This window comes from Amphibalanus amphitrite, unplaced genomic scaffold, assembly GCF_019059575.1.
Source record: "Amphibalanus amphitrite isolate SeventyFive unplaced genomic scaffold, NRLGWU_Aamphi_draft 000219F_arrow, whole genome shotgun sequence".
Classification (NCBI taxonomy): Eukaryota; Metazoa; Arthropoda; class Thecostraca; order Balanomorpha; family Balanidae; genus Amphibalanus; species Amphibalanus amphitrite.
In genome coordinates, this window is record NW_024881714.1 from 318800 (window position 1) to 346682 (window position 27883).

Consider the following 27883-nt stretch of genomic DNA (forward strand, 5'->3'; position numbering starts at 1 on the left):
AGTGGACGCGACGCCGGTTATAGAATAGTTATGGTAGTCACATCGTGAAAATCGGCTACCGACACCGCTAGGTAATTTTGGTCTAACCTAAAACGTAAATATCCACGCATGACACTTCCAAAGCATGCTCGTAGCTCAAAGGATGAGTCCGAAATGACGACAGTAGCAACGAAAGACGACGGTAATTGTCTTTCAAAATGCATCACCTTATTTCCAGCTGTGTCAGCATAACTACAGCATTTTAGGCGCAATTTCAAAAAGTCAAAGACCAAATTCAAAACGTTCACGTGCATTTTGAACGTAAACTTTTTTAATTTGGCCTTTAACTTTTTGAAATTGCGCCTAAAAAGGTGTAGTGACGAACTGAATTTGCTCCTACGGTGAAAGAGAATATAATTGGAATTAAAACGGATCCATGCCCCTGACACGAAGGAATGCATGTGAAATCCTATTGCGGTCGCCTTCGATCGATAGTGTAACAAGGCCGACGACAGTTGAAGAGCAGAGTGCAAATACTGACGGGAAACAAGATCACATGGCATGGTGTGAAGTGGAATAATGCGAATCGTTTTAATCAACGCCTGATTTATCGCTTTTTATATCGGTGAATGAGTGCAGTCTTTGAAAACGGCACAAGCTTTCGATTCTTCGTACCATAAAACATTGATAAAAACGTGAGATTGGGGCAGTTGAAATATATTTGTTAGATTAATCACCGAATATAGATCGGCTCACATTCCTAGCCACAAATACCTGACGGCCAAATAGTTTAGCCACAATTAGGTCAAGAACTTGTCATCATCATTGGCGATTCACAAACATGCTATATCAAAACCTGATGTGGCAAAACAAGCGGGACGCATAGTAATTAGTATCCTCCAGACTGGCACTCCAACATTGATTGCATTGACGTTACAGCCTTATTGGTTATTCAATCAACGTCGCGCATTCATTTATCTCGCGGACGTACGAGTAGATGCAATATGTGGGGAGCTAGAGCAATCATCAGTATTGCAACAAAGTGTGCGATAGGCCGATGGGTAAATAGCCCAGCGCGCACATGTGTACTTATCCTGCTCAGACCACAATCATGCCTGGCTGCACAATAATTCGGTTTACGCGACAAACGGCTGGCAGTATAAAGAACCACGTAGGACCATGAGTAAAAAACGGATCAAAGATGCTTCGACCGTTTCTGTCCCATAAGCACTGCGTGAATACTCTATAAAACTTAACATTCACACAAACCACAACCACACATACAGAAAATATCAACCCACTATACTGCACCGGAAAAGCCGCCCGAGACTACCTGGCTTCACCGGAAAGCTCACACGGCGATGGCAGCGACCTCTATATTAACCCCGTGCCGCAGACATCCGCTAGATGGTGCTGCCCAGCATACCTCCGTTGACGTTCATGACTGCGCCGGTAATGTAGGAGGCGTCGTCGGAGCAGAGGAAGGACGCTACGCCAGCCACCTCCTCCGGCTTACCGATCCTGAGAACCGGCAGTGCGTAAAAAACAGTGTATCAGTGTAAAAAAAAAAACAGCATGAAAACCCAAACTGCGGCCCAAGGCTCAGCTACACTCGTACATTTTGTCATACTTCCAATTTATCGACTTATTTCAACATTGGTTGCTTGACTGAGGGAAAGGGCTGAACGAGACACCATGTACTAACCGATAAATGCACAATAATAAAAACTAACCTTCCCAGGTAGATGCTCTTCTCCAAACTCTTTCGGATGGAGTCGTTTTTGACCAGCTGAAAAAAAAAACATCGCCGGTCAGAAGAAAATATAATGCGCTTACTTTCCCTGCTATTTACATCATCGCCTATTTCACAAAGCGCATTATGAATAATGCGACATCCGGTAAGCCAGGTGGTAGATATGAACAGATTTTCGCTGCAGCACGAGAACATTAGCGTCTCTGAGCTCGGCGTTTTATACTGTTCCGCTAGAGCTAATTCTTATACTTGTCTTATTACTTATATACTTATAAAGTTCGGAAATTCGTACACATCCCACTGTCAGCACCATCTAACTGTATTATCGTCTAACACAGTCATTCCTGCTCCGACTACCTCCCCTTCTTCCACCCTCGGCGGTCGACTCACCACGGAGCTGAAGCTCGTGTCGATGAAGCCCGGAGCCACGGCGTTGACGCGGATGTTTTTCGGGGCGCACTCCTTGGCGAAGAGGTCGCTGACACCGATCAGAGCCTTCTTGCTGACGGAGTAGGCTGCGATACCCTGTAACGAGCCGGGGGGGGGGGGGAGAGATTATAAACTACGGCAGCTTACTGGCACGGGATAACCACTTAAAACAAACCTACTCAATAGCCCCCCCCCCCCCCAAAAAAAAAGATATCAGCGAAGCCGAACTGACGATACGAGTAATGCAACCGACAAATGCATTATCGACCCCAACACTTGACTTGAAACAAATTACATACCCAAACATAAGAGCTGCACCTAACTGGGGATCACGTTTCACCATGGCGGAAATCTGTTCCGCACATCCCACTCTCACCATGCTGGGAATCTGTCCGACGACAGACGCGATGAAGACAATGGAGCCGCCGCCGCGCGCCTCCATGTAGGGCACAACCAACTTGGTCAACAGGTAGGCCGACTTGACGTTCACGTCGAATATCTTGTTCCAGCCGGCCTCCGGGCACTGCAGCACACACGAAAACAAGGGTAGGTTATGGGAGGCAGGAGGAGCCAGGTGATACGGTTAGGTAACTGAATTGTGATGGGGATAAAAAAGGGTAAAAACAGAAAACGCACTTTGAACAAGTAAAAATAAAAGCTTTATCGAGCCAGTTTATCGATGGTTTACAGGTTCGTTGCCGCACAAGGTCTTCGAATATCGTTCGATATTGCGATCCCATATCTATTCTAACGTAAACAAACAGTGGACCCGTACGACTGCCCAGTCATGGACATGGTCATTGTATATTGTATACGTTTCGAACAGTAAGAAACACCGACGAGGGTATAAATCGAGTGGGATCAGTGGCGTTTAATGTAGGTATGTGTGTCCACAGTCTTTGACCACTTTGTACGGAAAGAAACGAGGTTCAGGGGGTTCGGTTCACCACCACTCGTTTTCTCTTTTAGGAAGCAATGACGACTTACATCCAGGAGGCCGCCGTACACGGGGTTGGTAGCCGCATTGGACACCAGGATGTCGATACCACCGAACTTCTCAACTGCCTAGAACAGAAACGAAATTATTCACAGAATGCAAACAACACATCCATACCGCAGAAATCCTCTCAATAGTCTTATTCGAACGGAATACCGAACAAATTAGGTCGAGTTAAGAGTGGTAGCAGCGTGCAAGGACCTCTAACACAATCTCAGCTTTTAAACCGATAAATTATAACGATAAAATATCCCGCAGTTCAGTTGGTAAACCGTTTGGACTGGTGATGAGAGCCCAGGTCCCAGTCGCCCCGGCGCTCGACGCATGAGATGGGTCATGTTTGCGTTTGGTGGAAGCAGCCGCTGCAGGTAAGTCAATGAATTTCTCCCGATTACACGAAATAACCTGATCGTTAGGCAGGGGTCAGATGTTGCGCGATAATGCATTAGTGCATACAGTAATTGAGTTGTGATGGAGGAGAAGATAAAGGGTAAAAATAGAAAACGCAGTTTAAATAAGTAAAAATAAAGGCGGCGGCTATCATACAGCATTAATCAAAATATTTGAAACAATCAAACTATATTTTAAAATAGCCCCTATCGGTTCATTTCTCACCCTCTCGACGAGCGCCTGCCTCTCGGACGGGTTACCGACGTGGCATTTGACGCCGGCCACGTTCAGGCCCTCGCCGCTGAGCTGCTGTACCGTGGTGTCGACATTCTCCTGCTTCCTGCTGCTGATCACCACCTGGGCGCCCTGCTGGCCGAGCCGGCGCGCAATGGCCAGTCCGATCCTGAGGGAGAGGTCAGGGGTCAGTGCTGGCGGCATTGAGAGGCCCTCAGCCGTGTGTACTGACTTCTGAAACTTATGTAGCGTGTCATAGTGTCCTGCTCTCCAGTCTTATCTAGCTCAAGAACTAAGACCACGTCAAGATTCATACAACCAACCTGACTAGCTCGCATTGGCCACAATCGACCCAGGTGGACCCCTGCGCTATTAAATCCGCCTCTGAATGGCCATTGCACAATGCACAGACACCCTGGTCAGACCACTGGTCACTGACGGGCCCTGCTGCTGGTATGTGCTCAGGCTGCCTTAGCCAGTAGATGTGCTAGACCAGATGCTTTCTAGTGGGTGAGCACTCAGTTCTACATTCAGCATCCTGCTGGCTTCCTCTGCTGTTTTCTGCCAATCCAGTTATGGCACAAGTTCCGTACCAACTGGGCTTCCCAGTTGAGAATTACTGTTGCGACAACAGTTTGCAACCACCAGGCTCTGTCAGCTGTCTTACAGCTCACAGACAGGCTTTTTGTTAGATCAATCACAGTTTGCAAATAGCTTGTCATAAACATTTATCAAGCAAATTATAGTGTGCTCATTCCTTTTTTGCAACTCCTGCAGCTCTCAGGGTGTTCAGAAGGTGGGGAAAATCCACTACTATCTAGTGACCTAAAAGGGTGAGGATCATTGCCTGATGGTCAGCAATGTCCACTTTCCAATGCTCACTCAGGTCTCAGAATGAATCTATTTAAACTATAATCTGGACCCGCAAACTGCTGACTTATAGTAGGGTCTTAAAATTCACCATTCAACTAAATGAACTATACATACCCAGCAGTAGAAGCGGTGACAATAGCCACCTTTCCAGCCAGAGAAGATGTCATATTTCAGTTTAGTTGATTCAAGCTAGAACACAAATACCAATCAACAATTAGATATAAAGGCTGTTTACTTTGACAAAACATAAACCATCAGCAGGCATATCAGTGCAGAAGTCTACTTCCGAAGTCCATACATTTCTCTTAACATTTTATCACTTTAGTTTAGTAGCTAGGTTTTTGGGTCATGATCATATTGGTATTAGTAGAGCAGACGTCACACGAAGGTTTTCCAACCAAGGAGAGGCGCTATGCCTGGAGACACTTCTTTCTAACAAAACCTAAACAAACCTAACCTAAGAATCCTACTCAGGCATAAATTAGCAGAAATCGAAATTGGACACTCACCTCTGTAGTGTTGGACCTCAACGGTGACTCAGTGTGTTGCCTCCCTCAGGTGTGTTGGCCTCTCAGCAACGGGCTGTGAATAAACAAGCTAGGGCAGACGACTTCTTTACACTGGCGACGAGGATGTCACTCATCCCTGATGCCGGCCTCGCGACAGCCGGCAAACCCTGTGTCCTGGGAACCGACCCCGCCAGATACCACGACATCTTCGAAGAGTGGCTTGAACATGCCAGCCTCCTCGTCAACTCCCTTGGTGTGACCGATGACACACAAAAGCTCAACCTGCTCCTCCTGTGGGGAGGCCGCGACCTACGGAAGCTCGCTAAGGTAGCAGGAGTCGACACAGAGTCAGACCCTCCCACCACCTTCAAGGCCGCCATCGTCCAGATCCGGGCGCACTGCAGACAGCATGTCAACCTGTCCATGGCCGTCTTCCGGCTCATGCATGCACGGCAAGGAGAGAAGACCGTGACTGAATTCCTCGATGAGTTGGACTCGCTTGCCACCCAGTGCCAGTTTGACACCAACCCCTACACTCCAGAGCGGGCCAAGAAAGACGCCTTCATCTTCGGTACGTCAGACGAGCGCCTGAGACAAGAAGCCCTGGCCAGAGACCCCGACTTGCAGACGCTCGTCAAGTCGGCCCTGGGATATGAGCAGGCCAGGAAATCCAGCGGCGCAATTCAGTCAGAAGTGGGAGAGTCTGTGGCACGGGTAGCCACCAGAGGGCGCTACAGCATCAACCAGCCAACGAGGACACCCAGTGGCCAGGGAGGCCGAGGTGCGGGCCCACGTGTCAGGTGCAAGAACTGCCCGCCGCACTACCGACCGCACCCGCCGGGCCGCTGTCCGGCTAGGGGTAAGACGTGCGCTCTCTGTGGTGAGAAGAATCACTTCGTAGGAGCTGCTAGCTGCACCAAGGCTCAAGTCCGCTTCACTGCTGAAGACGATGAGGAAGCGTACCAGTTCGAGGTGGACGACAAGAACAGCGTGGGTCGTGTCGTGGAGGTCGGCATGATCCAGCCTGGACATGCAAACGTTGTTCAGGTGTCTGTCAACGGCACCGCCACCTCCTTCTTCGTGGATTCCGGCTGCAACAAGACGCTCATCCCTGTCAGCGCCTACCACGCGTCCCTTGGCAAACTGGAGGCATCATCCGTCAAACTGAGGCCGTACGGGACAGCAACCCTTCTGAGAGTGAAGGGAGAGATGCGAGCCACCCTTCAGAGTCGAAACGGGGCACAGTGTCACACGACTGTGTACATCATCGATGGACACTTAGCGGAGCCGCTTCTGGGTGACGCGGACGCCAAGGCGCTTGGCATCCTCCACATCGACGCCGGCGGATCGGCTCGCGAGGGGGAGCCACCCGGCCATGTTGTCGGCGTGGCAGGAATCGTCGACACCCTCGCAGCTGCTGGCGTGACAGTGCAAGCCAAGAAATGCACGAGTCAGGATATTTCCGGCGACGACAGACGTAAGATCGCAGCAATCGTCAATAAGCACAAGAAGGTATTCGAAGGAGTAGGCCTCCTGAAGGACGATGAAGTCTCCTTCCACATTGATCCGGAGGCGACCCCAGTCGTCGCACCCTACCGTCCTGTTCCCCTGGCCTACCAAGAGCGTCTCAGTGCTCACCTAGCCGAGCTGCGAGCGGAAGGAAAAATCGAAGACGTCGGACCACAAGAAGAGTGTCCATGGATCTCCAATGTCGTCATCACCGAGAAGAAAGAAGCTGGGAAAATCAGGATGAACATCGACATGAGGGAGCCCAACAAAGCCATCCGGAGAACGCCGCGACATGTGACAACCGTCGCCGAGATGCGCCATATGTTGGAAGGAGCGAGAGTCTTCTCGGAACTGGACATGAGCCACGGTTTTCACCAGCTGGCTCTGGCAGAGGAGTCGAGAAAGATGGGTGCCTTCCGCACTCACGAAGGCCTGCACCGCTTCAAGGTACTGTTCTTTGGAGCGTCGCCAGCATCTGACATCTTTCACGACCGCATCAGTGCCACCCTGCGCGGATTGACGGGATGTACATCTATACACGACAACATCCTCGTGTGGGGCAAGACCGCAGAAGAGCATGCCACGAACCTCGACGCATGCCTCCAGAGACTGCAAGAAAGAGGACTAACTCTGCGAAAGGAAAAGTGCACCTTCGGATCCGAAGAAGTGAACTGGTTCGGCTGGGTCTTCTCCAAGTCCGGCATGTCGGCCGACCCCCGCAAGGTCAAAGCGATCAGGGAAGCGGGACCTCCCCAGACCACCGACGACGTACGCAGCTTCCTTCAAGCTTGCCAGTACAATGCGCGCTTCATGTTCAACTCTGAACAAGCGTACGCTCAGCTGACCAAACCCTTGCGAGAACTCACAAGAAAGCACGCCAGGTTCATCTGGAGCAAGGAGTGCGAACAGGCGTACCAAGCCATCTTGAAAGCAATGACAAGTGAGACGGCCTTGCGGCCGTTCGACCCCCAGCTGCCCACCAAGCTCGTCACAGACGCGGGACCAGATGGCATCGCCGCCAGCCTTTTCCAGGTCACAAGCGATGGGACCTGGATACCGATCGACCACGCAAGTCGCTCACTCACGCCGTGCGAACAGAGATACTGCCAATTCGAGAAAGAGTCTCTGGCTCAGGCGTGGGGTATGAACGTCTATCGCCACTACCTGCTGGGAATACGGTTCGACTCCGTTACGGACCACAAGCCCCTGCTCGCCGTCTACAATGGGAAAAGGCGAGGAAATGCTCGCGTCGAGCGGCACAAACTGCAGACCCAAGAGTTCCAGTACCAGATGGTACACCTTCCAGGGAAGGCGAACCCATGCGACTACGCTTCGAGACATCCGATGCCGCTCTCCTCGTACCACGCAGCGCAGCTGGACGACATGATCCTGTACCGTCATGATGAAATTTGCATCAACGCGGTCATCTCGGATGACACGCCGGACGCCATCAACATCAAGGAAGTCCAGGAAGCGACTGCGCGAGACCCGCAGAGCCAAAAGCTGATCAAGTGCATCCAGCAGGGCTACATCACTAGGGACCCAGACCTCGACCCGTTCCGCCAAATCTTCCGAGAGTTTAGCTTCAATCGAGGAGTTCTCCTACGCGAAGACAGGCTCTACATCCCCGCCTCTGAGCCTGAACCTGGGGCTGGGAGCCTCCGACAGCGGGTGGTTGAGCTCGCGCATGAGGGCCACCAGGGGGTTGGCCGGTGCAAAAGGCTGCTGCGAGCGCAAGTCTGGTTCCCTCATCTGGACGCGCTCGTCGACGAGAAGATCTCCAAGTGTCTGGCTTGTCAAGCCTCGACGTTCACTCCAACCAGAGACCCGCTAAAACCGACCCCCTTGCCTGAACGCCCATGGCAAAGGGTGGCAGCAGACTTCTGGGGTCCTCTGTCGAGTGGAGAGCACCTCCTGGTCGTCATCGACGAGTACAGCCGCTATCCTGAAGTAGAGATCACTTCTAGTACTAGCGGGCTGGCGACCATCCCCGTCCTCGACAAGATATTCGCAACCCACGGCATCCCGGAATCAGTGAAAACGGACGGTGGCCCCCCATTCAACGGACACGACTTCGCCATGTACGCGCGCTGGGCTGGCTTCACGCACCGCAGGGTCAGCCCCGAAGACCCAGAGGCAAATGGCCTTGCAGAGGCCTTTATGAAAACCATAAAGAAAACATGGCATACGTCCCGCATCGAAGGGAAAAATCCCAAACAGGAGTTGTACAAACTCCTACGACAGTACCGCGCAACACCGCACCCCAGCACTGGGAAACCCCCCGCGGAACTGCTCTTCAACCGGCCGTTTCGCACCCGGCTGCTGACAGCTGAGAGGCCAACACCTGGAACACCGTCTCATGACGTGCAGAAACACGACGCACGGGCGAAGGATGTACAGAAGGCCTACAAGGACACCCCCAAGAACGTGCGACCTCACAACATTCAAACAGGCGATACGGTTCTTCTGCAGCGCCGGTCTACCAAGACGGCCTCACGCTACGACCCAGAGCCCTACAAGGTCGTCCAGATGAAGGGAACGCAGATCACCGCCACCCGCGGTGGATCTACCCTCACCAGGGACTCGCAGAAGTTTAAACGGATCGTCCGTCCCCAGCGCCCTAACTACAAACGGCAGCGCTTTCCACTGACGCTGCATGGCAACAGCGACGAACCGCGTCTGGGATCAGACTGGCCTACCCCCCCAGCCACGGTCAACGGCGCGGCAGGCCCTCCACACGCTACGGCCGAGACCTCCAGGCCTGCGGAACTGCCCCCGCCGCCGCCGACCGCCGCCGCCCCGCCCAGCCGGCGCTCGGCCCGAGCTCGCCGGCTGCCCTCACACCTCGCGGAATACGATCTCTCTTGAGCGTGCGGCACCGCCCCCCCCCCCCCCTCCCTTCCCACACATATAACTTAAAGCGCAGATTTTGTTCGCCGCGGCATTGGCGGCCACGGCCGTACTGGCGCGGCCAAGCTGTCGGGCGGTGTTATCCTGTTCGGCGTTATCTCAGGGAGCGTCTTTTCTGTTTTGCTTTTGTTGTGGATAGCTTTCGAAGACGTGGTACTCATGCCTTCCTCATGCATGTTCGTTCGGCCCACATTTCGCGCTGCGAGTAATCACTGGTTCGCCACGCTTCAACCCCCTCCATATAGGTGCGCGGCCACCGCTGGTGTTGTGTTGTTGGACCTGAGGAGGGGTGTAGTGTTGAGCCTCAAGCTCCACATCACTTAATGGCTGTGCTGCAGCTCCCTGTGTTGACCTGAGGAGGGGTGTAGTGTTGGACCTCAACGGTGACTCAGTGTGTTGCCTCCCTCAGGTGTGTTGGCCTCTCAGCAACGGGCTGTGAATAAACAAGCTAGGGCAGACGACTTCTTTACAACCTCCCAACACGCACGCTTCCAAACTCAAGTTTCATTTATATGTTTTGTTTCATTTGCGCAGTATATGTCTTGCATCTGGTAGCAAGGCAGAGGAAAAAATAAAAACTTTGGCCTTAGAGGACACTTGCAATTATTTGTTTCATGCATAACTTTTGCCATTATATGCTATCAATCCTTTAACTTAGATATATTTACAACAAAATTTCGGGTATTTGCTTTAAAAAATAAGGCAAAGTATTAAAATGATAGAACGAAAAGAAAAATACCTAGGAGGAATTTATTCACCGAGTAGAAAAATAATGTTCCGATGCAGGATGTTTTTCGCACAGCGGATATCGCTTATCGTATAATGTATATGGTGGAACGAGGATTTAGATAGTTTTGGTGTGGAGATCCCTTGTCAGTCCCCAATAAGTCGAAAAGAACAGCAGTTCACATGTAATTTGCCTTTTCTTTGACTGCTAAATATCGCTGAGGAAATTCTTAAATCAGCTGATTGCTATTCGCCTTGGGCGATATCCTGCGCGTTGGCGTGTGGCGCACGCGGCGTCGAGAGAGAAAAACAATAATTTTTATTTTGATTTGGCGGGGCTGCGATTTCGCACTATTGTCGGTAAGATATAACTTTGTTTAAGCTTTTTCATAATTTATTGATTTATATTATTTTACTATCAGACACTGCTTGAATGCTCAAGCTCCGTGTAAGGTCAAGGTAGATTAGCAGTGGCTCATGAACAAGTTAGAGTGTGGATCAGGATCAAAATGGTGGATATAATAAATATTAATATAGTTATACATATTTATAACTTACCACTGATCAGAATAAAGTGCATGATGGTTGAAAGGTTTTGGGAAGCACTAGAAGTTTTGCTAGTTCAAGTGAATGTCGTGTTGATGTCTTGTCATGCTTAGGTAGGCATTTGAGAAATGTCAGTGCATTTTAATTCATTTTCAATGCAGACTGAATGATTGATGCATTACTTAGCCACTATCTAACCGTGCAGTTTTTTATAAATCAAAATCCAGATTGAGTCATTAGGTACGCTTTTGGTTTTGTATGGAACTCAGCAACTATATTGTAATTGTTGAATTTTCCAATGCCAATTACCTGCATCAATTTGAGAACAAGATGTTGCTGAAATAAGGCAAGCTTTAGTTGCTCTTTGCCTTGGATATGGTGTTTCATTTATTTATGCTAGGGGTTGGGGTATGATTTGGAAAACTGTAGTGTTTTTAAATAAAATTGGTAACCATTTTTAATCTTGACTGATGTACCTGTATTAAGGTCACCGGTAACGAGGTTTTACCTGTTGGTGCCAAATAAATCATGCAACCATAACTCCTCTTGTTATATGAATTATAGCTTAATCTAATCTTACATAGTTGTTGGGAATTAGTTTTTTTCCTTTTTTATAGGTTAAGTAGGCTCTGATTGCCAGCTTATCAGTCATGATTTGATTTATGCTGCTGTTGGCAATTAAGTTTTTCATTAATCTTTTTCCAATATTTCAGGCACAACATGACTGATTAATTATGATAATATGCTGAGTTAGCGTTTGATATTGCATTGTGCCTTAGATTGATAGAGGACTGAAAAATATGGATGGAAATTATGCCTCATTGCTGAGATGGTTTGAGGCTTTCTTAAAAAAGTACATATTAAGCTTCTGTAAGAAAGCATGTTTCACCCAGGTCTTGCTAATTTTATAGGAATATACATTCTTGGACGATACCGCGAAAACGAAATATTTCTATCGAGAGTTTTCAAAGGATTTCATGCACGAGGCCTTGGCCGAGTGCATGAAATTCTTTGAAAACTCAAGATAGAAATATTTCGTCGCGGTAGAGTCCTAGATATTATTTCCTGTATGTTTCTTAATATCGTTCGTTATTTGCTTAAAAAAGGCCGAAATATGCATAAATAAAATACAGTAACATTAACTACACATTAAATACTGAAATACTGGCAGTTCTTATTACTTTACAGTTCAGCAAAGCTTACAAATTTTCTTAAAAACAGAAGCTGTCGATGAAATCAAGCTATCCAAGAAAACCATCCAAGAAAACGTCTCGCGCAAAGTTTCTTGGATGGCTGGATTGCATTGCAAGACTGCATCAAACATACAGGAAAGCATTTTAAGATTTGATTTATGTATTTTATGATTGCAGCATTAAACTCATTATTGGTAGCCACAAGGGCTTAAGAATTATTATATTTATTGATAATATAAGAATTATTATATTGTTTGCCAAATACATAGCAATTAGCATGTTATCTGTCAGCCTAGCTCATCTTAGGACTTAGCTCATCCTAGCTCATATTTATTATTTTGAGACATTTTCACTCTTATTTGTGTTTTAAAAGTCACATTTTCAAATATTTTATCTAAGAAGTGTTCTAAAATAAGCAATACAAAAGATAACTGATTTTTCATGAGAAATTGCGGACTCAATTGCCAGATGGCAGACAGAGACACTGAGCAGCAGAAGCACCATTATCAGAGTTAGCTTTTGGAAGAATATTTTTATTAGCAAGTACTTTCAGGAACCTCTCAACAACTACTTGTGATGCATTAGTTAGGCTGGTTCTTATTTTTCTTTTGAACTGGACATGACTATGTGGGTGGATAGCAAGCTGGCAGTAAGCTATCTGGTGACATCCAGGTTCAAGGCCACTTTATGACCACAAGTGCACACTCCGCTGAGTCACCAGTCTGCTGTTTTGACTGGTCACTGTGGCAGTGACACAGCCTGCTGCAGCAGTGACGCAGCCTGCTGCGGCAGTGACACAGCCTGCTGCTGTTTCCCTGATTTGACCGACTTCTGTCTCCTCATTAGGTCGGTGAGCCGCAACAATGCCTGGCCGCCAGTCGGATCCAGCCCTGGTCCACCAGGTCTGGGATGCCATCGAGAACTGCATGACACAGCGCCAGCAGCCCAACTTCGAGAGGGTCTCCAAATACGTCATGCGGAACAACGCCATCTCGCCAGGTAGGTGGGAACCATGGATGAGGAGCAGGGATTCTGGCGTGATCAAAGTTAGGACGACTCCGGGTTTGGTCTCGATAGAATATTTCGGCTCCAGTGCCGATTTAAATGTCCCGGCGCTTCTTCGCCTCGGCTCCGAGCTAAATCGAATATGCCGTGCGTGGTCTTCACATCCAAGTTGTGACAATGCATAGCTAAAAATATGAACGGGGCAGCGAGACGATCCTGATGGGATCGGATTGTGCCGTTCGTCGATAATTCCAAACTGGTCTTTGTGAACTGTCACGCTTCGTGCCGCACGGAGAACAAGATGGCAAAGCAATGCGAAGAGGAAGGCAGAAACGTAGCACTCACTATACCGTGAGCCGTTTAATAGATAACGATAAAGGCCGCCCCACACTGGACCTCGCATGCGGGTTGCGAGTTTGCGGGTTTTGAGTTTGCGGGCATAATACTAATTCATAGAGTGATCAGACCGTTCCCTTATGGTAACTTCATGAATGCCGTGAAGCCGGTACACCTTCAGAAAATTACATATAGTCGCAATACCAGCGCAACGAACCAAAATTCGACTACAACGAAAAACCCGCAAACCTCGCAGAACTCGCAGACCTCGCTGCGAGGAAAATCGATAGTTGACTCAAAATCAACTTTTGGAATGCGATACAAGGTCGCTCGCAAGCTAAAACATGCAGACTCGCTTGTTAGATAGTAGTGTGGGTCACTCAGCTTAGATTGTATAATTTGATCTTGAAGAAACCCGAAAACCCGAAAACTCGCAACCCGCATGCGAGTTCCAGTGTGGGGCGGCCTTAAGGCTGGTTTCTAATGATGAAGCATATCCTTTGTAGAGTAGGACAAAACGTTGAAAAAGAGGGCATCGGTTACAACCAACAAAACATGAGCCTTCTGCTGATAACTGTCGTTGAAGCGCTATGTAGGGGCAGTGCGATTATTTCGTGTTCTTTATTTTGCAGCTCAATCTCATGTACAGAGTCAGTAAGACGTTACTCTCATTGGAAAGGTTTCTTTACATAACATTTGGAAGGGTGTGGAACTGGAGCCGTATGAAAGGTTTAGTAGAGCCGGAGCCGTAAAAAAATTAGGGACACCAGCCTGCAGCTCAGACACATGAGCATAATCATTGTGCCATTACCTTGTAACTAGAAGTATCGGTGAAGGAGCTCTCGGCCAATGTTGTGTCGGTCTGTGGGGTGCCCGTCGTGTGTGAAGAACGACTGCTGACAATCAATCTCGAGAGGAAAGTCCCACAGCGATGGCAGGAGTTTGGGCGTGATCAAGGATACACTACAAATACATATACCTAGTGATGTCTCATTGGTGGGTAGTTGTTCATCATATCGAAGTTATTTGCAGCGTAAGTTGGTCGGGTACGGTCGGATCATAAATAATGTCAATATTCAAGCTTCAGGTCACCTTGAGTCGGGCTCCAACAACTGATCGTTTGTGCCTCTTGCGTGAGAGAATGCCTTGCGTCTCCATAGCAAGGCACGAGGAACGATTAGAACCGGTATCTCGATAGCAAAACACCGTCAGGCCCGCTTCTCCCAATTAGGTACCTCAGAAATTCGCACACAAGGAGGTCGCCACTGAGAATCGCAACTACCGTATCCGTGACACAATATATTGTTTCTTTGCGAACACGGAAACGTTAAAGACACAACACAAGCCACGGAGTAGGCAAGGCCCGACCAAGTCTTCGTCAATGCGCTTTTCCAGCACACCGCACACCAGACCACGCTAAACCCCGTTAGCGAAGTGTCCCGTCACGCCGTACGGCGGACCCGACATGACCTCGCCAGTGCCCGGAGCGAAGCACACCAACCGCCAATCGCCGGTCCGCTCGACCACGCGGGTCACCGGCCGGGTCAGACGAGACGTAGCCCCCGGGCGTTACGTGGTCTGGGGAGTCAGGCCGCCCGCCGAACGGCTGGATAAAGGGCAACCTGATACAGCCGTCAGTAAAAAAGCAAGATCTTGATAGACAAGTATAATTATTTCACTAAAATGCATAGGTACAGCCCTAGCAGACTGCGTGGTAGGTATTCTTTTTTCGACAAAACCGATAATTACTCAAAGGCTATGTCCACAGTCGGTCGGAACTCACTTCAAATAGATGCGCCATGCTCCACTCCTTCGATTGGGTCTATCACTAAACAAAGTATACGGCTTGTGTGGCAACAAGACACAAAAGTTTGTTTTGGGGGCAAATATAAACTTTTGAGGTCTGTTGCCAAACTGGATGGAAAATGAATACGATGATAATGCCAATCTAAGGTGCGGTGTCTCGCGCGTCTTGCTGTTACGATTTTCGAGTCAACGATAGCATATTATTCGCGTTATTCTCGGTTTTGTCGGAAAAAAAAGAATAGGGTAGACCGGGGCAAGTCGCCCCGCCGAGGTAAAACGCCTCACCGATGTTTCTCGGAACTGGCAAGGTTCTGGGGAAACATCCTCTCTTCTATAAAACGTGCACTATACGATCATTATATGAGCAGACTGGAAAGAAATTGTGATGACTCTTTAGGGAGATATAGCCAAAAATGTGTTTTTGGAGTGATTTTTATGTTTTGTTGTCAGCTTATGCATCATGGCGTTCTTTTATCGTCCACATCAGGTTAACGACTTTTATGTATTTTGAACAACTATTGTCTAACGCTTATAATGCCGGATTGGTTCGTGTTAAATTATGTCTTCCTGGAGTGCAAGGCGTTGTTCTCTGACCGAACTACGCGATGGGGTAAAACGCCCCAGTAGGTCGCGGGGCAAAAAGCCCCATGGGGCGTTTTACCTCATGTGTTGTTCGGACTACCCACTTCCTAATGTTCGGTAGCTGGCGAATGGTATGTTTCTATGCATTTATATGTACTTTTCTCAGCAACTGGATGGCAAAGGAAGTATTTTGTTAACATTTGCATTGCAATAATTTATTATTTGGCCTTATGAGGCAGGTGAAAAACCTGCTCATACAATAGTGTCGTAGCTGAACATCTGATAGGATGGAAGGTGTTAACTTCAGTGCCGTGCCTCCCAAGGTCTAACGGACCTCTCATATAAGATTTAGTCAACTAGCATGTTAAATCTTTAATCTAGAGTATGGGGCTTCTTGCCCCAGGCCGTGGGGCGTTTTGCCCTGGGGTTGGGGCAAAACGCCCTATTTGCAGTTGCTTCACAAACCACTTCCTAGCTGGGAGTCCGATCATAAGTGAATGAATTTGAGGGGTGGAATTTAAAGTAAAATGTCCAAAGAACGCATTGAGCACAAATTTGGCCTTCCAGGTGATGTGGGACAAAAGTTATGTAGCAAAATAAATTATCTGGGGCGTCTTGCCCCAGGCTACCCTACCTACCACGCAGTCTGCAGAGGGCTGTACATTGATAGCCCATTGTCCAGGAAAAATGATTGTCAGGTCAAGGCTTACCAACGTGCTGGCATGCATTTGTTTGCATGCATCGCTATTAAACCGAGTACATGTAATTCAGTGCTGACGTTAAAAGGAAACAATGCAAGCAACCAATAAGATATTACGTTTTCAGTGAGCTTATTTTCGTTATAGTTCACAGTTTTGTCATGTGCGACAATGTTCGGCGTACCGCAATGCAGTCAATGTTCAAGCAAATTAAGTGGTTTATGGAGCCTACATTTTCTAAAGAACCATTCATTCTGTATATCAGGCGCAACTTGAAATGTCGTCACCACCGCCGTAAAATTTGACCTTTAAAAATGTTCATAACTACATTGACGAGTCTCCGACTGCGTTCGCTCGTAGAGCTACGGCTACACAAACTCAGCGCTTCGCAACACACTTGGTAAACGTGCCTGGGAAAATCCACACCTGCTGTGTTCCGTGAGTCCTCCAGCTATTGACTTTGCAACAATGTTGTCCGCTATTTCAGAGGACTTTGAACAGGAGCTGAACAAGGTGGTGGCGGACGGGCTGGTGCGCTTCTTGCAGCGGCTCGGCGCCAAGGGGTCCAAGAAGGGAGAGGAGCAGGAGCTCTATAAACTGCCCAAAGGACCGGTCAGTATCCCTCCATGAGCGGCGGGTGGTGGTGGCAAGTTAATGTTTCTTTCAAATGTTTTGAGTTTAATACTTAGCGTCTGTCCCCTCTCTCGACAAGTGTAGCTGTCTTATCTCGTCGATATTGTGTGTGCTGAGCCGTGCTGTGCTGTGTTGCCGACCAGCGTATGCGCTGGGCAGTGGGCAGTTTCTGTGCACTGTGATGTAAGCTGTTCGTATACTGCGCCGCTGTACTATGCGATTGCAGGATGTGCGCAATGTACACTTTATTCTGATGTTCGTGCTGTCAACCGTTTGTGTTGTGCTTGTCTTCGGTGTACAGTGTACACTGTACATATACTGTACCGCTGACCTATATAGGTGGATTGTTCAGTGGCCACTGGCGCTGTACCTACATAACTACTGACCGTGTCTGCTCTGTGTGCGCCAGCCGCCGGCTTCCGACCACGACTGGTACTGCGGCACGTGCCACCAGCCGGGTGAGGTACTGCCTTGCACAACATGCACCAGCGTCCACCACAGCAAGTGTCTGACCGAGTCGCAGCGTCAGGAGCCGTTCAAATGTCCGCAGTGCCAGGTGGGTCACCGAGCTGGGCCGGGACGGGAAGGAAGGTTCCGGGTTATGTACTGTGCGGTTACGTTGTAGAGATGGACCAAGTGGCTGGAGTTCCGGGTCGTTGACGAAGTAAAGGAGATTGCAAAAGGCACAGTAATCATGACGATGATGTGTTGATAGTTAGGTCGGCGTTGATGGCGGTTGACAGTGGTGGGTCGATAAGTTGCGAGCCGTTTGGCAAACCATTAAGCTTTTCATAGATTGGATGGTCACCGGCTGATGAAGAGCAGTTTTATTGAATTTCCATCGATTTCATGTCACTTTGATGTCTAGTAATGAATGATTCATGGAGGAAGCGGGTGGCGGTTGATGGCATTTCAATTCACGCTCCTTTCACGGCTTAATTACTGCCCTCCGTCAATATAGATAGCATGTCCGCACATTTAACTTCAAAGACGCTTAGGATCATATATCATATTTCTCAGGACTTTCTTTAATGCAAGCTGCTTTTGTGTCTCTGGCCTGGCAATTTTTTCTTCCAATTTCGTGTTGATTGATGTTGATGGTTGTTTTACAGAATTCCGCCGCCGAGAAATGTGATATCAAGAAGAAGACGCTCAACACCCTGCTGGGCTACACCGTGCTCCGTCTGAAGGCCAGGGTAAGGCAGACAATAGAGACAGGCGGTTGCAAGCGTGTGCGACCGTGCTGTGCTGAAATTATGTTAAATTATTTCAAAGAAAAATGTATGTCATTTCACCACAGTGCGATTACCTACTTGCCGGGGATATTGTGACTATTGAAGTGCTTTGGGCCCGGGTGCTTCTTTCAAGTCAATGTAGGAGTTTACCACCGCTTTTAAAACAGCGGGCTTTAGCTGTTCTTAGATTCGGTTTTTAGTTGATACGTTTTTATAGGCTGCTACAGTTAGCCTTCCTGACCTTTGAAGATGCTGCCGCTGATGGTAGCTACTATAGGTCTTATATCTTCCAGCCCTGACCTAGCCCTGACCTGACCTGACCTGACCTGACCTGACCTGACCTGACCTGACCTGACCTGACCCGTACAGATGCTGCCGCTGACGGTGGCCGGCGCCGGGGTCCTGTCTCCCAGCTCCGACCCGGAGCAGAAGTTCCGCACAGAGTTCCTGCTGTACCGCCCGTTGGAGATCTACGACATCGAGGACAAACTGGACAGACAGGTGCGTGAACAGCATGATGTGTACATAAATGAATTGATAGGTACCAGTTTTGTTGTAAAATGCTGCTTTCGTTTTATGGCAGGAGCATTAGTATTTTAGAGTACTCTCACATTCCTAGAGGTACAGCTGCTGACGCCTGTTATCTAAGCGTGTTGTGATGACGGTGACATTAACTTTGGTTATTTTGTATTGCAGGTGTACAGCAAGATCTCAGACTTTGAGAACGATGTGCGGTTGATGGTGCACAACATTGTCGTCATGAATGGAGGTTAGTAGTCAGTTACATGGTCGGTATGGAACACTGCAATAAACTGAACCGTGATATGTATGTCAACCGTTTTGGAAGCAGGAGTTAATTGCCAAAGGAGTCTTCAAATATAATGAATGCCTGTCGGTATTATGAGTTGCTTTTGAATTGAGGCTCTTGACTCAGCCATCGGACGCTGCTTTGTCTGGCCCACAAAGTCAGTGGTCGGCCTGATATGACCATTGACCATGTCTGTCCCATGCCAGTGATTTCGGCCTGACCTCGTCTCATCGCAACCCGCTTAACCCGTCCGTCCCCTCCGTCAGCCGAGTCGCAGGCGGCGTCAGTGGCCAGCCAGGTACTGCAGGACTGCCTGTACGACATTCAGGAGATCCGCATCTGCCGCGACTGTTACCGCATGTCCAACGAGAAGCCCGGAAAGAACTGGTTCTGCCGACCCTGCCGACCGCCGCACCAGCTCGTCTACGCCAAACAGAAGGGCTATCCCTTCTGGCCGGCTAAGGTAGGGAGATAGAGTAATCTGGCGACTTTTTACAGGCTACAGCTGCTGCATTGTGTGCAGTGAGAATGGGATATAGTTATCTTGGGAGAGGAGTGCAGCTGGGCCCTGTGGAGTTTCAAGTATAACTTGCTGGCTTCTGTGCTGATTTTCATTTTGGCTCTAAAGCGCTGCGGGGTACGAAAAACATGGGATTTTAAAGAAAGATATAAAATAATGTTAATGAAAATCCAGCAAGTTTTATATCAATGTTGCATGTTGTTAAAATATCTTAGATGCGACACTCCCACTTAAATGTTTTCCGCTTCGTGGTGTAAGCATCACTGTCGATCAGCTTGTCCTGCCGCTGACTATCCGACTGTTCTCAGGTGATGAAGATCGAGAACGAGATGTACGACGTGCGGTTCTTCGGTGAGCCCCACGAGCGGGCCATAGTGTCCCGCAGCCAGATCCGGCCCATCACCACCTCCCTGCAGGCCATGCAGGTAAGCACGCCGACTCATTACTAGTGATGGGACAGGTAGATTGGTGAATTCGTAGTTGTTTTTATTGGGTAAACTGGAAAGGAGGAGAACCCGTGATCACAATAGGCCCTATTGTTGCCGCCGTCCACTGTGACGGAATTCCGTCCGGAGTCCGTCAGAAATGTCGCCGCACGCTGACCGCATCCGGACCGCAGACGGAAAGCTCACGGACACTTGCTAACAATTTGTGAAGAGCAATTATCAGTTATTACAAAAGAAAATATAGCAATTTACTAGCATAACATAGTGCTGCCATGTCAAAGAAATTATGTTTACTTACTTTATCATGAAAGAGTTGAAATTATTTTCTAAATTTGCAATTGAAAACTTGAAGACGGAAGACTGTCCTGTCCGCGTCCGTTCCGCCTGCGTTCTCCGCAGAAAAGTTCAACATGTCGGACTTTGTTATTTCGTTTCCGTAGCAACCGCTTCCGGAACGCTTGCGGAGAGCTGACGGAAAATCAACAGCTGATTGCCGTTCGGATGCGGTCCGCACGGAGCGCACACGATTTCCGTACGGACCGGATGCGCCCATAGGGTTCTGTGTTAAATTCCGTACGGACCGCACGCATTCCGCACAGTGGACGGCGGCCTTTAATCCCCCAGTGTATTGGGAATTATTATCCCTATTGTACTGGGAATCCAACGCTACTTACCAATTTTCATTTTTATCGGTTTTGGTTGATCTGTATTCTTTATCATGGTGTGGTATGTTATGAACATCTCAGCTTATTTTCCTTTGATATCAAGTGCTTGCTGGGTCACCTGCCCTGTCTGGACCTGCGACTGAGATAAACCGCAATAACCTTTATGTGTTCCGTTCTGACCCGCCGCCGTCTACCCCGCAGATAAAGCGCACCAACCCGTGGCTGCGCTCTCAGGACGAGCTGAAGCGGCACCAGGCGGCGCTGCAGAAGGCCGAGAAGAGCGGCGACGCTCCCGGCTCCGACTCCGGCTCCGACTCCGAGCCGGAGAAGGAGCCGGAGCCGGACCCGGAGGCGGCCGGACCGCCGCCGGCCAAGCGGCGCCGGCGCGCCTTCGACACTGACGAGGACGGCACTGTGGAGGTCAAGGACTGCTCGATTGTGGTGCAGAAGGTGGAGAACGACAGTGAGGTGAGTTCGATGCAGGGGGAAGGGGCGGGGGTGGGAAGCGCTGTCATTATTGCTGCCACTGCCACGGTCACTGCTTTCGCTACTGCCGCCGCTGCTTCACTCGTAACGGGCATGATGGGGATGTTGTGCTTTGCTTAACCCGGCAGTTGCTGGGGTATTTCGCCACCCACCGTTTGCTGGGGGGGGGGGGGGCGTTAAACGCCCCCAGCCGATAACTCGAGAACCAATAGGCGCAGCGAAACGCACGAGGCGGCAAACGAAAGAACGCGACGAGACGCTTCAGATGAGCACTTTAAAGTTGAATTTTGAGGTCATAGGTCGGGTCAAGGTCAGGTCAAAGACCTAAAATCGAGCTTTCAGTAGCATGGACTTCAGGACTTCGCAATGGGTGCTTCTCGTCAGAAACTCTGTCAAAACGTTGCACAATCCATCATATAAGGCCTACAAGAGTGTCAGTTCCATGTAGGGGTCAGTCAAGCATAGGTCAGGGTCAAGGTCAGGTCAACCGGGTAGGCACATATCCCCGAAAATCAAAACTGTTATTCGCAGCCTATGACACATGTTTTATGGGTAATTTGGGCCGTAGAACACGATGGTGACATTCATTTTATCATATGTGTACGTGTTTGGCTCAAAAAGTTCAATTTAAGAAATTCATGTATCATGGTCGTGAAGTAGTCACGAGAAATTGTCAAGATTCAGTTCAAGATTTTGGAAAATGCGGAACGATAATCAATAATCGAAGATAGCCATTTGATTGTTCATGGTATTGGCATCCTAATGACGTTTACGGCATGTCTGTATGTCTATTCTGTGATTTTATATGATTTTTTGAACATACTCGTATGCCGTTTTTGGTCGAAAACTCAGAAATCATGACGTCACTAAAACCTCGATATCTCAAAAATTTTCCGACCGATTTTTTTTAAACTTTGTCACAATAAACTTCAATCAATTCCCTACAGGTAACCAAAATTTGGCGCGCCTGCGGCGCGCCATTTTTATGCTATGGCCCGGCGAAAAAAGTGGGGGCGTTTAACGCCCCCCCCCCCCAGCAACTCGCGGGTTAAATGGGTACTGTCATTTGCCCCTGCTGGTGTCTGCTTGCTTATTGTGCTTGTTTCGTGCTGTCTGCTTGCTTGTTTTGTTTTTGCTAAAAGACTTCTTGTTCCTTCATCTGGCTGTACTTTGAATGCTGCTTACACTGACAGCCACGAGCTACCGCTACCGTACGTTTTCGAAAAAATATTTGGTTGAGGATGCCGATTTCGGATCAGTCTTCCGAATTTTGCCTCAAGTTTTGGAACGCTGCAGAGGAAAACCTAACCTAACCTAACCTAACTTTCGGTGAAATGATTCTTCACCATTTATTTATTGTAGCGAATATTTTCATAAAAACGCTTCCGTCTCATGGCATTCTTGGAGGAAAGTCATAAAATGGGCTTATAATGATGAGAAGCTGATCATTGTCTGTACAATTATGGGCAAAAATGCGAACGCAGTCGACGCGCCCTAAAAGCCCTTATAAACAACAATGTCTTGAAAAAGACCACCAAAACAGACATTTTTACAACGTTACCACGCATATTTGGCGAATTACAATATTCGTTTAGAAGAGTATTGGGTAGTAAATTATGGGTAGTAAATCCTTTAAAAACAAGACCCCGCCCTTCCCAGTGACGACGAGCTCAGATTCAATTGACAGCCATAACGTGTGTTGCCGTCTGATCTCCGCCTGGGCTGTCTCTCCTCTGTAGCTGGTCCCGTCAGGCAGCGATACCGGGCAGACACAGGAGATGGCCAGTCCCGTGCCGGAGCCAGAGCCAGAGCCGGAACGGAGCTCTGTACAACGGTCCGAGATGGATTCCGTACCAGAGTCCGAAATCCGGAACTCTGTACCAGGATCCGAACAGGATTCAGTCCTGGAGTCCGAGCAGAATCCAGTCCGGGAGTGCGAGCAGGATCCAGTACCGGAGCCGGAGCCGAAGCCGGAGCCGGAGCCCGAGAGAGAGGAGGCCGAGCGAGAGAGAGAGGAGCCCGAGCTCCTGTCTCTGAAGGAGCACTGTAGTATCCCGGTTCCGGGGCTCTCGCGAAGCCGAGTTCGGGGGCGCATGCGGATTTCCTCTTGGAGTCCAAAACCGGGGCCCTCGCGGATTTCCTCGTGGAGCCCAGTGCCGGGACCCTCTTGGATTTCCTCGTGGAGCCCAGTATCGGGTTCCTCGTCTTCTTTGAGCCCGGTACCGGGGCCCTCTCGGAGTTTAGTACCGGTTCGTCAGCTGAGTCCGGTATGGGTACCCTCTTGGAGCCCCATTCCGGGCCTCTCGCGCCTCCCCGATTTGGTGTCGGGGACGTGGAGCCCGGAGGTCGTCTCGGACTCGCCAGTGTCCAATTCGGACAGCTCCTCTGTGGATTTCTTGGATGTTCTGGAGGCGAAGCGGGACGCGGACCTGGCCCGGCCGTCGCCACCGGAGTGCGACGATGACGACAGATCGGAGATATCGCTCGATGATGAAGAAATTGAAGAAATATTCGCAGCGGAGTTCCACCGCGACAGGTGGTGGTTTAATGTTACTGTAAGTTTACGGCACGGATGAAATCGAACAGGATTAGCTGTTCAGTGGAATCATGTCACGCTCAGTATTCAATGGGCTTCGAAGTCGACCTGGGGAAGTCGACCACATAACATTATTCGCGTTTCAAATTCCAAAACGTTGGCTGAAATAGCTTCATGATTTAAAGTTCAAGACGAAATTTGCACTCGGAAATTTAGAAAAAGCTCTTCGTCTCAAAAGCGGCTAGCGGAGAAGGGCTAGAAACGTAACTTAACGCCCATCTTATGCATCATGTACTATTATCAGTTTTGCTTTTTCTACACTTTCGTATTGTTTTGGTACCTTATGTCGATGTGTTCGGACACCCGGCCACCGCCGCGGTCCGGCCCCGCCCGCCTCCCTTGCCGACCTGGCTCCGGTTGCAGCCGGATCCGGCCGTGGGCAGCATGAGCAGCTGCTCCTCGGGCCGCGGCTCCCTGCGACCGCACTCCCGGCGAGCCTTCGAGGTGATGGAGCTCCATCCCCGGTCGCCGCCCGAAGAAACCGAAAGTCAGACGGAGGGGGGTGATGGACAGGCCGGCGACGAGAAGAGCTCAGCAGACCCGGGTGGAGACCAGACTGGTGTAAGTTGTGTCTGCACGTGCCGCGGAAGAGGAGTGGACAAAGCTGAAGAGGGCGTCTGCCGAGTCTGGTCGACAGAAGCTCGCGGGACTTTGAAACAGGGCGGTCTCTTAGGCGCTGCGATCGGCGCTCGACGAGTGTAGCAGTGAATGGCTGTACATCGAACTGCATGTGTGGTGATCAGACTTGACCTTGCATGAGTTTTGGCGCTAAAGAAGGAATCGATTGTGCCCTACACTGCCGCTGCTTTATGTTCGCTGCATGTTCATGATCTTTGTCTCCATCTTCATCAATGGGCTTTGGTTTTCCCTGAATCTCTACTCGCTGCTGTTCATCTAAAGAACTTAGCTTGCTCCGGTCAATTTTGTGAATGGTTATCGCACGACAGTGGCCTTGAAAACTGTGAAACTGCTGAGTGTTGATCGTCCACTATGTAAAAAAAGATTGAGACAAAAAAAAATATAAGACAGCACCATATAATATTGACTTCCCTTTCAATATGATAGGTAATACGTATGACAAGGAGCCCGTTTTTTGCGGGCTGACCGGTACGAGCGGAATTTCACTATTGGGACTGTCTTATCATTGCTCGTTGTAGCACACCACCTTCATTTTCAAGTCATTTCGACGTGCGGTATGTGTACTCTGTTCTGTGTTGTGTGAGAGAAGATGCTGGAACTGCCAGCTGTGTCGTCTGACCCTGTCCCTGACACTGACAGTCTGTCTGCTAAATCTATCCAACATTGACGTCCATGTCTTACCGTCTGGTTATCTGTGTCTGACCCGTGTGTCTCTTCCGCCCGCAGCCGGCGCCGCCCGCTCCAGACGATCAGGTGACCTCGTCCAGCCAGGAGCCCCGTGCGCGCACAGTCACCACTCAGACGCCGGTCAAGTTTCTGCGCGCCGCCATGTTGGAACAGTCTCAGGTGAGTTATACTTTGGACTGGTTGTATGAGGCGCACAACTGTAGTGGGTTCATCTGGTCCGAATAGTGTTCTTGAGTCTCTGAGTGTCACGGGTACTGTCATTGGGGAAAGAACGGTAGTGGTTCGGCCTTACTTGATACTGTTTAAGTCATGGGACGATAGGACGGCTAATTTTGTGTGCCAACATTCACTGATTGTAACTTTCGAGTCTCTGAATAAGCCTACTCCGCTCGAGTACACTGCCGTTCGACTTCATCTGTCGCACCCTGCTGCTGTTGACTCCATCACCGTTCTGACCGGCTCCCTATGCTGCTCCGCAGGCTAACGGTGGCGGCGCGTCTGCCCAGACGGGCTGCGAGGACCGGCTCCGTCAACTGGAGCGGGAGATGGAGAAGGCTCGACTGGCACACAAACAGGAGCTGGCCGCCCTGGAGGCGCAGCACCGCGCCCAGCTGACCGCCTCCAAACGCAAACAGTGGTGCTACAACTGCGAACAGGAGGCCATCTACCACTGCTGCTGGAACACTGCCTACTGCAGCACCGACTGTCAACAGGTACGGTAAAGGGGAACACTGCCTACTGCAGCACCGACTGCCAATAGGTATGGGCAGTGTTACTGGGGTCTGGCGAGTATCAATACTTTTACTTAGCGAGTCTTGCTAGTTGGTGACCGATCTGTTGTCATATGCATTCATAATTGTATCACGAAGTGGTGTGAATGGCGAGACCTTTCCAGTCGCGATTTTCGCTATCTGTGTGGCTGAATTATCTGACAGCTTTCTCTCTTCAGCTGCACTGGCACAAGGAGCACAAGCGGGTCTGCCGGCGGAAGAGAACCATGTGAGGTGTTCAGCGGCCCGCCCCGGCCCCGGCAGCCGCCCCGCCGTCCCGCCGGGCGGCGCCTCACGGCCGCCAGAGCTTAGCGCGTCCATCGCGGGACTGAGCGAGTGAGTTAGGAAGGAGCGAGTGAGATTGTGCGCCTCGGAAGACCCGGCCTCTGCCGCTGTCTGAGAGAGAGGGCTGATTCAGTGACGGCTGCCTGAGCTGACGTGGGCTGGTCAGGGGCTGGTCTTTCTTCACGCGCCGGAAGGGGTACGTCCCCGGAGCCGGCAGCGATGGTGCCCTGGTAGAGCCGCCGGGCGTCTTAGCGGCCAGCTCAAACTGCCGTTACCGCCCGATCTCTGCGCCACTGCAGCTTACCGGTCGCCGGGACGGCTCGCAGCGAATAGTGAGATTGTGAGTGGCAGAGCTGGAGTTGAGCAGCGAGCGAGAGTGACAGGGTTGAGAGGAGAGGAGAGAGGAGACTTTCAGCTGCATTTTCTGGGGCATCCAGTTGGACAGAGTGACTTGGTGAGGCCGTGAGATGGACCCAGGTGCGCGGGTGTTGACCGGCCGTAGTGGCCGGTACGCTCCAGCAGCCGACCCGGGCCATGGGCTCCGGTCAGTGGACGGTGTGTCTGTGTTTGTGTGTCGGCGCGTATCCGTGTGTCGAGTGGAAGGACATCGCTCCGCGCATCGTGTACCATAATCAAGCTGTGTGTGAAACGGGACGGCAGGCGTGCCATTTGTAGCATGATTATCATTATATAGGCCATTGTTTGTGTTATGCACCGTATCGACTTTGCGTGCACTGTATTCGTACACCGATCACCGATTCGCCGGCGCCGTCTGCCGGCCGGGCGGCGCTCTGCCCTCCCCCGATCAGAGCCCCGGACCCTGATGGAAGGACCGGCTCCTTTCCACACTGCTGACGCGGGAGCGCCCGTCGGCTGTTGTTCACTGATTCTCCGACTGCATTAGGTCCTGGCGAAGTGTAATTATTCCTTGTGCGCCGCTATCCACCCCTCCCTGCCGACTGGCGTGCTGTGTGTCTCGGTATCACGTTCAGTAGGGTGAGCTGTGTTTGCCGCGGGCTGTGTAACGCTGTGTGGCCGCCCCGCCGCCAGATCTTGCCCCCCGATGTGCCGTATGTCAGTGTGGGTGTGTGCTCTCTCCTGTAATACACGTGCACGTCCAAAGAGGGGTTATGAGAGAGGGCATTCGGGATGAATGGAACAGGAGGAGAGTAAGGGATGCATCCATGGATGTCCCACGACTCGGAAATTCTTCGTGGGAATAGGTGAAAGGTATTTCAGGCTCGACAGATTTTGGATTGAAAGGTAGGAATTACGACATCGGTTGCAGATCGAAATCCAGAATCAAGAATGCAGCTGCAAGTTGTATGCTTATTGCTTACCTATTGGTGAGAATGATCGCTTCAGCTGCCAGTCGCCGCAGAGTTGGCTTGATTTTTGTCATCCGCTGTCATGCAAGGGAAGCCTAGTAAGCGCATTCATGACGCCGGGCCAACGCTTACGCCGCCAGTCTTAGCGCGATCGACTAAGCGCTGGGTCCGCTGTGTCGTTTGGAAAAAAAATCTGATCACCAACGACATGTTAGATAACAAACGACTCTGGGGCCTAACGTCCGGTCTTGTTCGATGGATCTCAGCGTGAATTGGAGGGCAATCGGAAATACTTCATGTCTAATCTAGC

The 27883-nt window shown here is 49.9% G+C and overlaps 2 protein-coding genes across 6 annotated transcripts; one reads left to right on the top strand and one right to left on the bottom strand.

Annotated features, from left to right (window-relative positions):
- Positions 1–680: 680 nt before the first annotated feature.
- On the bottom strand, positions 681–10080 carry LOC122385428 (dehydrogenase/reductase SDR family member 4-like). Of its 4 annotated transcripts, none has more exons than XM_043373692.1 (8): positions 10057–10080; positions 4770–4844; positions 3774–3951; positions 3149–3226; positions 2538–2684; positions 2123–2257; positions 1713–1768; positions 681–1500 (listed from the first exon to the last, which is right to left on the bottom strand). In XM_043373692.1, exons 2-8 carry the CDS (start codon positions 4820–4822, stop codon positions 1383–1385), a joined length of 765 nt encoding a protein of 254 aa, XP_043229627.1. In that variant the 5' UTR covers positions 4823–4844; positions 10057–10080; the 3' UTR covers positions 681–1382. The 4 variants fall into 4 exon arrangements, with proteins under 4 accessions (XP_043229627.1, XP_043229624.1, XP_043229628.1 ...); XM_043373689.1 differs by lacking the exon at positions 10057–10080 and adding an exon at positions 5165–7694; XM_043373693.1 differs by lacking the exon at positions 10057–10080 and adding an exon at positions 5126–5165.
- Positions 10081–10147: 67 nt separating this feature from the next.
- LOC122385429 (zinc finger MYND domain-containing protein 11-like) lies at positions 10148–27367 on the top strand. Of its 2 annotated transcripts, XM_043373694.1 has the most exons (14): positions 10369–10669; positions 12895–13047; positions 16963–17087; positions 17518–17664; positions 18221–18304; positions 18713–18844; positions 19040–19112; positions 19418–19614; positions 19980–20096; positions 20984–21250; positions 24228–24425; positions 25230–25349; positions 25670–25903; positions 26140–27367. In XM_043373694.1, exons 2-14 carry the CDS (start codon positions 12912–12914, stop codon positions 26191–26193), a joined length of 1884 nt encoding a protein of 627 aa, XP_043229629.1. In that variant the 5' UTR covers positions 10369–10669; positions 12895–12911; the 3' UTR covers positions 26194–27367. The 2 variants fall into 2 exon arrangements, with proteins under 2 accessions (XP_043229630.1, XP_043229629.1); XM_043373695.1 differs by lacking the exon at positions 24228–24425 and having other exon boundaries at positions 10148–10669.
- The last annotated feature ends 516 nt before the right edge of the window (positions 27368–27883 follow it).